This window comes from Ceratotherium simum, chromosome 22 (genome assembly GCF_057802395.1).
Source record: "Ceratotherium simum simum isolate JZ-2026a chromosome 22, ASM5780239v1, whole genome shotgun sequence".
NCBI lineage: Eukaryota > Metazoa > Chordata > Mammalia > Perissodactyla > Rhinocerotidae > Ceratotherium > Ceratotherium simum.
Window position 1 is genome coordinate 30,017,378 of NC_141921.1, and position 16,130 is coordinate 30,033,507.

The 16,130-nt window shown below is 42.8% G+C and overlaps 1 protein-coding gene across 2 annotated transcripts in view; it reads right to left on the reverse strand.

Moving 5' to 3' along the window:
• The window catches only part of WDTC1 (WD and tetratricopeptide repeats 1), a 65,491-nt gene that overhangs the window by 15,016 nt on the left and 34,345 nt on the right, over positions 1 to 16,130 (reverse strand). For both annotated transcript variants that reach the window (XM_014784023.2, XM_004425796.3), the window contains exons 4-6: positions 5,975 to 6,021; positions 5,426 to 5,537; positions 2,448 to 2,635 (exon numbers count right to left, since the gene is read on the reverse strand). In XM_014784023.2, coding sequence (XP_014639509.1) covers positions 2,448 to 2,635; positions 5,426 to 5,537; positions 5,975 to 6,021 — 347 coding nt within the window. The remainder of the gene's footprint in view (positions 1 to 2,447; positions 2,636 to 5,425; positions 5,538 to 5,974; positions 6,022 to 16,130) is intronic.

Here is a 16,130-nt window from a genome sequence, read left to right on the forward strand (position 1 = left end):
AGCCCTGAGCTAACACCCATGGCAATCCTCCTCTTTTTGCTGAGGAAGACTGGCCCTGGGCTAACATCTATGCCTATCTTCCTCTACTTTATATGGGACGCTGCCACAGCGTGGCCTGACAAGTGGTGCCTCGGTGCGCGCCCGGGATCCGAACCCGGGCGGCCAGCAGCAGAGCGTGCGCACTTAATCACTACGCCATGGGGCTGGCCCCTTAATTCTAATTCTTAATTCTATTCTAATTTAGTTTCTTGCAGGAAACAAAAGAAGTATGAAGATGACAGAAAAGAGAATCTGGAGATCATCTAAGAGCTACCCACAATCCCAAGAGCCAAGCCAAGGATGAGACCCATCTAGGTGGTGAAGATCACGCCAAAACGTCTACCCGGCAGCAGCACACACCCATCGCTGCAGTCTGGGGACTGTTCTGCAGCCAGCACACAGGCACATTCAGAGTGGGAGGGACATCACCCATGGACTCGCCCACCTCTTGCCTAGAAATCTGCAATAATCTCTTCACTGTTTGCCTTACCTTTCTAAGCCATCCTCACCAGACTGGTCTTCCTAAAATATTGTTTTTGTTACATCACTCTCGTGATCAAAAAACTGCAGAGATTCCTCAATACTTTTAGCATGAGTGTACTTTTAGTTTACTCTCACCAAACTCTTCAGTCTGGTTTTCAAAACCTGATTTCACATACCTCTCCGACCTTGTTCCTCGGCTTTCTAAACATGGGTCAATTACAACTACAGAACTCTTGATCCTGAATGTGCCTCGTTTACCCCTACCTTCACAAACTCGGCTCAAATTGGGGAGGCCACCCTGCCTTTTCTTGCCCATACAAAGCCTGTCTATACTGGAAGCCCAGCTTATGTTCACTTTCTGCTAGGACACCTTCCTAACTGTGCCTGCGCCTAAGTGCTTAGGCTCCTCCTACCCAATACCCTAGATGCTCAGCCTCTACATGCTGCCCTGGCACAGTCTGGTCAGTCAAGGTCAACAAGAGCAACATAGAGTTGGACTCGCTACTGACCAAGTGCTTTCTGTCTTCTAAGTACTATGCTAAGGTTAATTTTAATGCTCAGGCCACCAAGGGAGATACTATGATAATTCCCATTTTATAGATGAGGAAACTGAGGTTCAGGGGTAAAGTGACTGGCCCCAGTAAAACACTGAATGACAGTGGTAGGACTTGACCCCAGATCTGTCTGACTTCAGTGCCTTGCTTCTAATTGCTGTGTTACAGTTCATACACAACTGAGATACCTCTCCTTCTTTGTAACAGGGAAGAGAGTACCAAGTCATATAGGATCTCAAAGGAGGCAATTAAAGCAGGTTGGGGAGATAAGGGAAAAGTTCTAAGGTCACATCTGAAGAAAGGAGTTAGAGAAGGGCAATGAGACAATTTTAGGATTGTCTAAAGGGAAGGTGTGACAATACAGGGCACTGGAAAAGGGGGCAGTCTACTTTACCATTTCTGGCTGGCTCTCCCCCTCCCAGGCATATGCCCACTAACCAACTGTGCAAGAGAAATGTATCAATAGCCTCCACGTGCCAGGCACTGTGCTGGGCTCTAGGGACACAACCAAGGACAAGACAGACTGGGAGCTGCTCTGAGAGTGAGCAGTGAGGGATACAGACAAAAAAGCGAACCAACAAGTAAATAAAATAAAAGAACTCCAGATGGTGATTGGAGTTATAGAGGATACAAGTGGGGCGCTGAGACAAAGAATAATGGGGGCAAGTAGGTCTACTTTAGACAAGATGGTCAGAGAAGGTGCTTCTGAATAGGTGACTCTTTCTTTCCCTTTTTTTTCTTTTGGTGAGGAAGACCAGCCCTGAGCTAACATCTGTTGCCAACCCTCCTCTTTTTTTGCTGAGGAAGATTGGCCCTGGGCTAACATCTGTGCCCATTTGCCTTTACTTTATATGGGACACCGCCATAGCATGGCTTTGACAAGCAGTGTGTAGGTTTGCACCCGGGATCCGAACCAGCAAACCCCGGGCCGCTGAAGTGGAGCACGTGAACTTAACTGCTACGCCACCAGGTGGCCCCCGGAATAGGTGACTCTTAAGCTGATCTCCTTACGGTGAGAAAGAGTCAAACTTGGAAAGAGCTGGAGACAGAGAATACTAGGTAGAGGGAATAGCAGTGTGAAAGCCCCGAGGAGGCAGACTCTGGGCATCCGAGGTGGTGAGAGAAGGCCACGGGCCTAGATGTCATGCAGGAGAGGGTAAAGGTGGGGAAGGCAAGAGTAGGGTAAGCAAATGTTCCCAGCTGAATTTGCCCACAGACAACTGCCCTGGGCAGACGAATGTGGCTGCAACTCTGCTGGAGGGAAGGAGCCAGGCCTGTGGAAGGAAGCAGCATGGGCAGACAGGATGGGGAAGCCAACATGCAGTGGGAGCACGGGAGGCACAGGCCTCACTCGATGCCCCAGGCCTTTACCGGATAAGCCCATCCTCAGCGGCACTCCAGAATGTGTTGGGCCACATGGGTGCTGTGGCGATGCGTTTCACCCGGTTTGTGTGGTCTCCAAACATGTGGATCGTCTCCTTTACGGTCAGGTCGTGGACATGCACCTTGGAGTCGGCTGCCCCCGTGATCAAGATGCGGTCCCCAGCGTGAGGCAGGAACTGCTCCAGAGAGAATGAAGAAGAGATTGGCAGGCGGCAGAAGTAGGGTTGGCCATGGAAAGAGATTAGCTTGGATGTTAGCACCCTCTTTCCATCTCCATATCAGATAAGAAAATGAGCCCATCAAAGGCAATCCATCAGGAAAACTTTGGATCTCAAGCATCAGCTCACAGGCCTAAAGCTCAAAATCGGGACATATACCTTTACCTTGCCGGAGTGATCCTGACCTATGTCAAGTCAGATTACCTAAGGAACCCTTTTCCTCTGATTCTTCCCCAGGTAAGAGCTGAGTAGAGGATAATCACAGCTGTAAGCACTTCGTGTGCCAGACACCAGGGCAGGTACTTTATCTTATTAAATAACCCCATTAAAATAAACCCAAATAATAAACTCTAAAATAACCCCATTAAAAATTGAGATTTGGCACTAACATTCAGCAAGACTGTGTTCAAACTCAAGGCTGTCTGACTCCCATATGCCATGCTGCCTCATGACGACTATTTAATAACCATGGGATTAAGTAATAAATTAGTCTTAAAGTGAAAAGGGCTTTCAGTGTTTTAAGGGGGTGGGTGTTTTTAATTGGTTCAAATACTTCTGGAGAACAATCTGGTAACAGGTAACAAAGTAAAAACTATTTCTATCTTTTGACCTCAAACTTCCACTTCTGAGAAATAATTCTAAAAGAACAAAGGGACTTGTGCAGAAACGTTCAGAGCAGCACTCCTTATAACGGTAAATACTGGAAACGGCTCAAATGGCGGCCTTGGGGAAGGGCTGAGCAGAGAAACGATACACCTCCATGTGGCTACTACAAAGAATGAGAGCCCCACCATTCTAGTGAAGATGAGAACAAAACACTCCAGATGACATATGGTAAGAACAAAAGAGCCACAAACAGCTTTGAATAGTAACTTTTTAAAAGTATGCAGTTCTATCACCTAGCTTTGAGGAAGAAAAATATTTGGGTGTGGTGTTAGTTGAGTTCTTCTCTTCTTTCTTGAGTTCAAAAGACTGAATTATCTTTTTTTCTTAATTAAAGAGTTTCTCCCAACCTACAACAATGCTGAATGGGTGCTGGGAGTGGGGCATTATGCTGCATTTCAACAGCTAAAGTCCCACTTGACTTACATGTTCACGCAAGAGCAACAATTCACTCTTTCCACATACACTTCTCTATTGGCTCACCAGGACAAGGGCTAGATGAAATAGATGGAATTTAATCATTTTTAGGGACAACTAGTAGTCTTTAATCCTGTCTGGAGACAGCATATACTCCATATACAACAGAAATAAAGAGATGAGCCCTTGGGAAGAGCTTGTGGCTGTTGCCACACTCGTCACACACTGTAGCTGCCACCAGGAGGAGCTTGTGGGTAAATAAATAGATCTGCAGTGTTCTACCCCAAGACAGAAGACTCCTTTTCTACACTTTTTTTTAACAGAAGAGGAGGCTGAGGGTCTGTGAATATAAGTACCTTGCTCAAGGTCTTACTATTACAGAGTGTCAAGGCCACTGTCAAATTCTGGTCACTGAACTCAACGTTTTGTGCTCTCTGATGCCAAACTGATGGCTTAGATCCCTTCTCCAGATCCCACCACACAGACTCAAACTAGACCTAATACTTCTCAGGGGGAAGAAAACAGTCTCTGTTCACCATGCAAGAGGTGAATCAGCATTTTTCTGTCTCTAAAATCATAGAAATTCATCTAGAATTGGTCCCTGGAACAGGAGATGAGAATCAGAGCTTGGGAAAGAGGCAGGGTTTAGGGAAATAGGTAGGTTCTGAGCTCTCATATCTACCTTCTTCTTCAGGTATCTTGTAACTCCTCTTGATATTAATTAGGAAAATGATTCTTAGAGCTTTCCAAAGGACAGCCTCACTCTCACATACATCCATTAGAGAATTTCAGAGCTGGAAAGGTCATTTATTAAAGGTCATTTCCTCCAACTTTAAACCTGGCAGATAAAGTTCCCAGTGAGGAGACTACCTCAGTGCTGGGACATTTACTACAGCCTCAGAGGGCCTGTCCTACCTTTTTCAAATAGCTTTTTAAGCATTAGACAATTCTTTCCTTCATTAGGCCCACATTTGCTTCTGTGGACTTACAGCCACCAGTCCTAGGTCTGTTCTCTGGGACCAAAAGGGACAAGTTTCATGTCACTTCCACATAACAGAGCTTCAGAGGTCTGAAGACACTTGTAAGTCCCCTTTCCACCTCTCCTCAGCTCAACTCCCTTCCGCCAATAAATCAGCAGACTCGAAGGTAGAGCAGCTGAAAGCACCTGTGCTGGGGCTTTTTACCAATCATCTCATTGAACTGTACATCAACCCTGTGGATTGCTACACTTTTTTAAAAATTAAATGATTTATTTACTCATTTATTCATGAATCTGGAGGATTTTCCTTAGCTACTTCCTTTTTGATGAGTAAACAGATGAGTAAACAGACTCAGAGAGGTCAGGTGATTTGCCTAGGTCACACAGCTTCCAAGAGGCAGATAAAGGAGTCAAACACAGGTCTGCCTGCTATCTAAGTTCATGCTCAGAACCATACCTCCCACCATCACCACTCACATAAATATAAATTCATCTAGAGCTGGCCTCTTGGCTCTAAGAGAGGAAGCAGAGCAGGGAAAAGAGATAGCGTTTTAGGAATCACCATCAGATGCTCAGCTCACAAAGGTGTCTGTGACCCCAGGGGGTACATGGGTCACACGCATGCAAACACGACCATGAGCACAGCCTAGTCACCCCTTTTCACTTATTCTGTGGCTTATCCTGCTCACCTTAACAGAGAAGATATTTGCAGTGTGTCCCGTGTGCATGGAGAGCAGCTTCTTGTGGTGCAGTGGGTCCCACACAATCGTGTGCTGGTCATCGGAACCAGAGGCCAGCAAGCTGCAAGCACATTGAGGGGTTCTGACCTCTCCTCAAGTTCCTGGGTCCCCTTCCCCTGTCCCACATTCCCAGTTGATAAGGAGTTAGGCCACAAAGAACTTGAAGAACAGTAGATGTCATAGAATTCAAGGTTATCTTGTAAACATTAGTTGATTCTCTTCTATTTCGTCCTGAGAATTTCCCATTATTCCTTAAACGCATTAGCTTATCAAAAAAACAGGGTTTGGATGGTCATCCCACCTTCCATCTCTCTGGGATTCGTTGTTTAACTGTGTGTGCATATGATGGACTAAATGTAAGGACACAGTGGAAAGCAGCAGTCTCTTTTCACTTGGGTCCACTCTTTTCCTTAGATCTACTAAAAGGAGGGAAAGTCCCCTGCACCCAGCCTCCTCACCCCTTCCCCAGCACCCCGAGGTGCTGTAGCTCATACTTACTCTCCTTTCTCATTCCACTCCAGACAGTTGACACATCCTGAGTGACCCTGGGGGAGCAAATGGAAAAAGACAAGAAGAGAGCCAGTTAGAGCTTCTCCTGGGGACCTCAACATCGAGAAGTGGAACGGAACAGGTAAACTAGCCTTTCCATCATCAATGTTTTCCAGGTGCATGTGAGTGACCAGAATTGAATTAAATTGTTTGGGATCTCACAATATATAAGTAATGTCATTTTCACGGTCTCACTTGATACTGAACACCTCTGAGCCATAAAGGGCAGGTTTCATTGGTCTCATTTTGCAGAAAAGTAAGCTGAAGTTCAGATAACAGTAAATAGTGGAAGTGAGATCCAAACAAATTTCTGCTCCTACCACTAGAAGGGACATCCCCGGGCCGGCCCCGTGGCTTAGCGGTTAAGTGCGCGCACTCTGCTGCTAGCGGCCCGGGTTCGGATCCCGGGCGTGCACCAACGCACCGCTTCTCCGGCCATGCTGAGGCCACGTCCCACATACAGCAACTAGAAGGATGTGAGCTATGACATACAACTATCTACTGGGGCTTTGGGGGAAAAATAAATAAATAAATAAAATTATAGAAGGAACATCCCCACAGCCACAGAAAATTTGCCCCGAGGAGCATCTGACCCAAAGGCAGTCAATTAACTAGAAGGTTGATCTTGCATTCATTTGGCATTTTTTAATTTGTTGAGTACCCACTGCATGCCAGGTACTGTTCAGACACTGGGGATTCGGCAGTATACAAAACAAAGTCCCTGATATGCTGGAGCGTTCTTCAAGTAGGTGGAGCCTGGTATAGCAAGGTAAATTGGGCGCGAGTCTTGAGCTTGGGGATTTGAATTGAGAAATATGAAGAGAGTGAGGCAGTTAACGACAGACACTGAAGCTGAAAGCATGCACAGAGAGAAACCATGGCAAAGGTAGGGTTATAAGAAACAGAATCCATGAAAAGCAGAAGGTATAAAGTGGCAGAAATGAGTCTTACATGGGAGAAGGAGAGAACAAGTCACTAGGCATTCCTACATAACTGTTCTTTCTGTTCCCTCACCCTCCCTCATTCCTAATGGTACCTTGATTTTCATTTAATTATCTCCCTGCCCCAAATCAGACTATGTGTTTTAGGAAGCGTAAATCCATTGTCCTTGCCACAGTGATAGGTTTAGGAACTTAGGCCTAAGCCAATTGGACACGGCATTCACTTGGGCACAGGGATTGGCTCAGAAATGAGCCTGTGACCCCAATCAGATGCAAAGGAGACAGTTGCTGGGAGCTTCTGGAAAAGGAGTTTTCTCAGGCTCAGGAGAGAGTCTATGAAAGAAATGCCTTTCTTTCTCTGGATGCTGGGTGTACTGATGTGACACCTGGAACTGCCACCAGGAAGGAAGCCAGCCTGAGTGTGAAATCAACACACAGAGGAAAGCCCAGACAAGGGAATCATAGAAAAATGGAGCCAGAGTGACCAGAGTAACCAACCCTGATGCCTACTCTACTCCTGGACTTCCAGTTAAGTGAGCCAATCAGTTCATTATTGTTTAAGGCCATTTGAGTTGGGCTGTTACTTGTGGCCCAAAGCATCCTAACTGACAAACTCCAACTCATTCTTCAGGTCTCAGTTTATAAGCACTTCCTTCAAGATGCCTTTCCTGTCCTATAAATTTGGGAGGGAGATATACCCTTCCTGTGGGCTCCTACTGTCACACAGTATTATGGCTCTGTGTCGACGTGGCTGTCAGCTTCACCAGACTGAGCCCTGAGAAAGCAGGCTTTGTGTATTGTATTCATTGCATCCCTAAGGCCAGGTACAGTGCCTGGTGCATATCTGTTGCCTGAATGAACAAATGAGTGCAGTGGGACTAGTGGGAAAAATCGAGAGATGTGAACAAATCTAATCCCCTGACTGTCTAGTCGGAAAAGGCTTTTCCCCTGCCTTCTTCCCTCTTACCCATTGTCCTGTAAAGACTCTCATCTGGGTTGAATCTCATTTCTTTCCAGGTTCTGCACTTATATCCATTACAGACACATTCACTCTGTTCAAACTTGTCAGATCACTTGCTGACCTGAGCCTCTCACTTTCCCATGGAACTTGGTTGAAACCCCACACATGGCTCTGGTCATTCTTTCTGGGTCAGAATCATTTCTGTCCTCAGCCCTCTCATTTTCCCACCAGGCTGTGAATTACTTGTGCCTGGGGGTCACATATTCAGTTTACAATCTCCCAGAGTACCGAGGGCCTTGAATGATTGCTACTTACTGAGGGCTTACAAAGAACTAGGCAGAGTGCTAGCACTTGTAGGTAGAACAATGGTCCCCTACAGATGTCCATGTCCTGATCATCTGGAATCTATGAATATGTTATGTTAGGTGGCAAAAGAGACTTTGTAGATGTGATTAAGGTTAAGGTCCTTGAGATGGGGAGAGTAGCCTAGATTATCCAGGTGGGCCCAATATAATCACGTGTCCTTAAAATCAGAGAATCTTTCCTGGCCGCAGAGAACCAGAGAGATATAGGTGCGAAATGGACTTGACCTGCTGTTGGTGGCTTTGAAGATGAAAGAAGGGGGTCATGAGCCGAGAAATGCAGCAGCCTCTAAAAGCTGGGAATTGCAAGGAAACGGATTCTACCTTACAGCCTCCAGAAAGAACACAGCCCTGTCAGGACCTTGTTTTTAGCCTGGTGAGACCCATTTCAGACTTGTGATCTACAGAACTGGAAGAAAATAAATTTGTGTTGTTTAAATCGCTAAGTTTGTAGTAATTTGTTATGGCTGTAACAGGAAACTAATATAGCACTCTACATCCATTATCTTGTTTAAGAAATAGGTATCATTACTCATTTCATGGATAAGGAAAACAATGCTCCAGGGAGGGGAGAGGAGCTGGAGGTTGAATCGATTACCAGTGGCCAACGATTTAATCAATCAGGCATATGTAAGCGTAACAAAGCCTCCATAAAACCCCCAAAGGATGGGGTTTGGAGAGCATCTGGGTTGGTAAAGACGTGGAGATTTGGGGAGCGTGGGCATGGATGCTCTGAGCCTCTTCTCATATACCTTGCCCTATGCATCTCTTCTATCTGGCTGTTTCTGTATTATATGCTTTTATAATAAACTGGTAATATAGTAAGTAAAACGTTTCTCTGAGTTCTGTGAGCCTCTCTAGCAAAATAAACAAACCCAAAGAGGAGGTCGTTGGAGCCTCCAATCTACAGTTGGTTGGTCAGAAGCACAGGTGACAACCTGGACTTGCGACTGGCATCTGAAGGGGGGTGTGGGGGATGTGGAGAGGGCAGGGTAGTCTTGTAGGACTGAGCCCTTAACCTGTGGAATCTGATGCTATCTCCAGGTAGATAGTGTCAGAATTGAGTTAAATTGTACAGCACTCAGCCGGCGTCAGAGAATTGCTTTGTGGTGTGGAAAAAAAAAAAACCCACACACATTGGACCTGTCTAATGTGGCATGGCTAATAGTGGTGACAGGAAGCAGGATTTTAACTTGAGAGCTCAGGCTCTTAAGTACTGTCTGAGAAATGCATGAATGCTTCCAGAATTACTGTACAGTATTTGTCCTCAAATCAGTAACCCATCCAAAGCACAGAAGACAGAGGCACAGTGGACAAATATGATACTTATGATTCATTTTTACATAGTAAAAAATAGCTCAGAGGCAGGTAAGTTGGAGAAAGTATAGAGAGAAAGCTCAAAGCAGATTCTATAAAAATACAAAGTAACTACTGACAAAAAATATTAATAAAGGGCTTTATAAGTTAGAACATGTGTTTGAAAAGCTACTTTACAAGGAACAGAGTGTTTAAGAGGAATTATTTTGGCCTTGATAAATAAGGCTAGCTTAGATATAGGTACATGATCTATAATTACACTGAACAATACATTGGAAGAAAATATGTCTATGACATATCAGAATTAAAAAGGGGGCAAAAAAGATGAGAAAACCTCAAATTTTTAAGGAACTGAGAGGAGGTACTGTTTAGAGATGGCTCCCAGAGAAGAATAGACCTCTGTGTGCCTCCCTAGACCCCTGGAAATGTTTCTACCTAGAGTAAGCCTTGCACACCAGGGACCTGGAGGAAACAGAATGTGCAAAGAGAAAGAACCTGCAATAAAAGCTCCAAATCTCACTTAAGTTTCAAATTACAACCTAACTCTTAGTTCCTGCTTAACTTGATTAAATATTGATCATAATTACTATTTCCTATAAGTCCCTATAACTTGCCAGGTAGCATGGTGTACAGGAGAGAAGGAGGCGGGGAGCAGTATTTTATCACTGACACTGCTCAGACTTGTAGGTCTTGTATCATAATGATGATAAAAAGCAAATGGACTTTTAGTTGATTTTATTATTGCTTTTAAATTCCTTACAGATTATGCACCTCCTTATAGCCTGCAGTACTGTCCCCACCTTGGTATGCCACAGAACACTAGATATTAATACACATGATCTCATTATCACTTCCTTTTTACAGGCAAGACCAAGTCGCAGAGATATGGGAGCCCAGGTCAATATGACTCCAAAGTATTTCTTTGGCTATGCTGGGCTACCTCATATGCCACTCTTATTCCTATTTGTATTAAAAAGAGATCTCATTGCTACCATAACCTTAGAGAACTGCTGGGCAATTTCGTATAAAGTTAAGCTTATATCTACCCTGTGACCCAGCAATTCCATTCCTAGGTATTTACTCCAGGGAAATGAAAACATTCCTCCACACAAAGACTGGTGTAAGAATATCCACAGCTGCTTTATTTCTAAAAGCCCAAAACTGAAAATAACCCAATGGTCATCAACGGGAGAATGGATAAACAAGAGGTAGTATTATCCATACAGTGGAATACTACTCAGCAATAAAAAGGAACGAACTACAGATAGGTGCAACAACATGGATGAAACTCAAAAAACATTATGCTAAACAAAAGAAGCCAAACACACAAAAATATATACTATATAATTCCATTTACATAAAGTAGAAGAACAGGCAAAACTAATCTATGGGAACAGAAGCCAAAAAGTGGTTGCTCTGAGGTAGAAGGGTTGACTACAAAGGGCACCATGGGAACTTCCTCGAGTGATGAAAGTATTTTATATCTTACTGTGGGTGGTAGTTACACAAGTGTCAAAACTCATCTAACTCAATGCTTGAGACCTATACACTTTATTTTTATGTAAATCATACCTGAACAAAGAAAGAAAAAAGGTAATAATAATAGCAATAGTAGTTGCTAATATATACTGAGCACTGTGTCACACGTACCAGGAACAATATTGTGCCCTTCATATATACTTTTAGTTAATCTTTACAACTATCTTGTGATGGACACAGCATTACTATTCTCATTTTTAAGATGAAGAAAAGGTTAATAACCCATATTGTGTAAACAGTGTAGCCAGAATGTGAGTCCATGACTGACAGATTCCAGAGTGTGGCTTTTAACCATGATGTCATACTGCTTTTTAAAATTCTGAGCTGTCTCTCTTAAAACTTAAATGTCTGCTATGTGCCTGCCAGTACTGTACTGGGCTCAGAGAGACACAACTGAGTCAGACAGACACATCTCCTGTCCTCTCAGAGCTGATAAGGTTTTGTTTTCTCCTCCTTTTCTCCAAACCTATAACATTAGCCTTTCCCCATGTTATTATGATCTCCTCATAGCATCACCTCAATGGCTATAGAATATTCCTCCAAAGCTTAAACTGTATTCACCTCTACCTCAGTGTTGTACATTTAGGTTAGCTCCAATTTTGATGAGTTGATATATTTTAACAATTTATTTATTTATTTATTTTTTCCCCCAAAGCCCCAGTAGATAGTTGTATGTCATAGTTGCACATCTTTCCAGTTGCTGTATGTGGGATGCAGCCTCAGCACGGCCAGAGAAGCGGTGCATCAGTGCGCGCCCAGGATCCGAACCCGGGTCACCAGCAGCAGAGCGTGCACACTTAACCGCTAACCCATGGGGCAGGCCCAGTTGATGTATTTTAAAAGTCCAGTGGGAGAAGAACATTTACAGGTGACTGGGCAGCCCAGACTAGGCACCATGTCATGGTTTTTTGCATTTGGCTGGAAATATGTAAAATCTGTGTTGTCACCCTAGGTATAGCCCATGCTACTCAGGAGCTTTAATGAGCAGTCACAGTGTGGAAAAGTATATTAAAATGGGAAACGTTTTTAATAAGTACAATTTAGTAGACAACAATTTATCAAAATGTGGGATCCAGAGAGAAAAAATAATAAGTCATTCTTGCTAGGGGAAAAAGTCGGGACCCATTACATTAAGGGAATAAAAAAAGAGAAGCAAAGCGCTAGGAAGTCTGCCAATCAGAGTGTATCCTGATATAACCAAAAGGACTGGAGACTCTTTGTCCAAATTTATTTTTTTTACAAGAGGAAGCTGAGGATATGAGGCTTGTTAGTGAGAGGCAGAATTGTACAGTGAAAGAGCTGTCTGGGTTCAGCTCCCGCTGGGCCTCTTCCTAGGTGTATGGGCAGTCATTTACGATTCCCAGAGCCTCAGATTTTTCATTTGGAAATGGGGATGATGATAATGTCAACCAGACAAGATCACTGTGAAGATTACATGATGTAATATATACAAGGTGCCTAGCACACTTAGGTAAATACTGGCTCCCATCCCTGGAACTAGTCCTCGGATATCTTCTCTTGCCGACCTGTGTGTGTTCCTTCCAGATCCCGCCATCAATGACCCCTCCACATGGCTAGGATATTCACAAAGGGACACATCTTGAACAACTGGATTCCTTTCTATTTACTTAATTTTTCAAAAGGGTGATTTCTGCAGCTATTAAGTTGCTACCCTAAACTCTGATCAAACAGATAACTCATTTATTCAACACCATTATGTATAAGGTACTGAGAGAAAAGGGAATAAATAGTAGGATAAACAAAGACAGGTCCACGTCTATGGCAACATGAGACAAAGTTCTACCATAACAGAGGAAGGAGAGAGGTACCAAAAAACCCCAGAAGAATCTAGGCAAGTCGGGCTTTAGGAATAAGCTTAAAGGATCTTTGAGGACATTGTCTGGATTGAAGACAAAGCCTGTGGCCCAGTTTTCATAGTGACATGTAAGGACCCTCTCTTAACCTCAATCCAGTCATATACACATTTAACTTACCCACTGACTTCAGACCTAAACCCCTGTACAACGAAGTTCCACTAAAAAGGTCAATGTCAAAGAGCATGAGAGTTAGAGATGTTCAGTGGAGCCTCCACAAGAAATACCAACTAGCAAAGCCAGGAAGCAGATGGCCATGTGCTTCTCTATAACTCCTTAACAGTGTACATATGAATCTGAACAAGCAAGCCTTAGATTAAAACCCAGCAAACATTAATTGAGCACCCACAAAATGCCAGGGTAAGTGCTAAGCTTTCACCTGTATCAATTCATTTAAACTTCACAATACACATATTTATTAGCATGTATTAAGATTACATACGTGTAATATTATAACAGAATGGACAGAGTCCTGAAGGCAAACAAAACTCTTTAGAATTCTTCACTCACTCTCCATTCACTTAATGATTTGATAGTTATCTTAAGGGCAGAATGATCTGAATATCCAGACATTTCCATAGAATGTTTCCTTTTGTTGTTTCTTTAATCTAGCTCAATGGTTTCTCAAATTTTAGTGTGCCTACGAATTACCATAAGGAGTACTAATAGTAATAAGGATACCTAAAACTTAGCTTACTACGTGTCATGCCCTATCCTAAATGCTTCACATAATTACCCTTGAAAATCCATTAAATTGTCCATAAAGTACAGTGCATGTGGTTTCATGTGTATAAGCTGTGTTTCCTTGGGCAAGTTCTTTAACCTTTCTGTGCCTCAGCTTCTACATCTGTAAAAAAGGAGATAATAATTACACGTAACCTCATGGAGTTGTTGTGGGGAACAAATCAACATTTGTAAAGCACTTTGGTCACTTTGATAGCTGAGTGGCAGAATCGGAAATCCAAATAAGTTCTTTCCATTGCACCATGATAATTCAAGACTTATAGTACAGCCTGATGCGAACTATGATTACTGGGGAAGGAAAAATCCTCCCACAAGTCATGAAAAGGAGTGGTTTAAAATATATTTCAACTTCTATATGCTTTAGCTAAAAATCTAAGTATAAATATAGTGGGGCAAGTCAACAACATATTAGAAAGTCCCTCCTTATACTTAGCTTATATCTACTGTCTATCCCTGCAAATTCTCTCTATTCATTCAATCTTTTTATTTGAGCACCTACTATATGCTAGGCACTCTTATACACACAAAGGCTACTGTGGTAAATAAGACAGAGAACTCCAATGGTGAGGGGAAAAAAAAATTAAACATGTGAGTCAGTAAGATGAGTTCAGAGTGTGATAGGTGCTACAAAGAAAACAAAACGTAGTGATGGGATATACTTTAGATACAGCGGTCAGGGAAAGCTTCTCTGATGAGGTCACGTTTGAGGTAAAATTTTAATGCTGAGAAGGAGCAAGCTACACAAAGATCTGAAGGAAAAGCATGCCAGGCATAGGGAAGAACAGGTACAAAGGTAGGAACAGGCTTGGTATGCTGAAGAAACAGAATGAAGGCCAATGTGGCTAGAGCACAGTGATGAAGGGGACAGAGTAAGGCAAGATGAGTTCAGGGAAGGGAGAAGAGGTCAGATTCTAAGGGTGTCTTATAGGCCACAAGCTTCATCAGGCCAGGAACTGTGTTATTCTTATTCACTGCTATATTCATCTCTCAGAGTCTAGAACATTCCCAGCATATTGTAGTTACTGGATATTTGCTTGAACATATGACTGAATTAATGAATGACTCTGAGTTCTGCCTTCTGGTGCTTCAGAACATGAATTTACTCTATCATCTAAAGAAGAGGTGGCACTTTTTCTGTAAAAAGCCAAATAGTAAATATTTTAGGTTTTGCAGGCCAAACGGTCTCTGTTACAACTATTCAATTCTGCTGTTGAAACACTAAAGCAGCCATAGACTGCTGCTTTACGGAAATGAACATAAATACATAAATGAATGAGTATGGCTGTATGCCAATAAAATTTTATTTATAAAATAGGTGGCAACAGATTCAACCCAAACCCTATCAAAATCTTATCTGCCTTCTCTGCAGAAATTCACAAGCTGAACCTAAAACTCACACATAAACGTAAGGGACCCAGAATAGCCAAAACCTGAAAAAGAAGGACAAAGTTGGAAGACTCACATTTCCCAATTTCAAAACTTACTACAAAGCTACAATAATCAAAACAGTGTGATACCGACATAAGGACAGATATTTAGATCAAGGAATAGAATTGAGAGTTCATAAATAAAGCCTTACATTTGTGGTCAATTGATTTCCGACAAAAGAGCCAAAACAATTCAATGGGGGAAAGGATAGTCTTTTCAACAAATGGTGCTGGGACAACTGGATATCCACATGCAAAAGAATGAAAGTGAACCCCAACCTCATACCATACACAAAAATTAACTCAAAATGGATCAAAGATAATATAAGACCTAAAACTATAATATAAACAAAATGGATCAAAGATAATATAAGATCTAAACTACAGATAAAATCTAACACTATAAAACTCTTAGAAGAAAACATAGGGCCCGCCCTATGTTAGCGGTTAAGTGAGTGCGCTCTGCTATTGGCGGCCCGGATTCGGATCCCAGGCGCGCACCGACGCACCGCTTCTCCGGCCATGCTGAGGCCGTGTCCCACATACAGCAAGTAGAAGGATGTGCAACTATGACATACAACTATCTACTGGGGCTTTGGGGAAAAAAAAAAAGGAGGAGGATTGGCAATAGATGTTAGCTCAGAGCCGGTCTTCCTCAGCAAAAAGAGGAGGGTTAGCACGGATGTTAGCTCAGGGCTGATCTTCCTCACAAAAAAAAAAAAAAAGAAGAAGAAGAAAACATAGGTGTAAATCTTTGTGACCTTGGGTTAGGCAATGGTTTCTTAAATGTGACACCAAAAGCACAAATGACAAAAGAAAAAAACGATAATTTGGACTTCATTAAAATTAAGAACTTTTGTGCATCAAAGGCACTATTAAGAAAGTGAAAAGATAATCCACAAGATGGGAGAAAAAAATTTCAAATCACATATCTGATAAG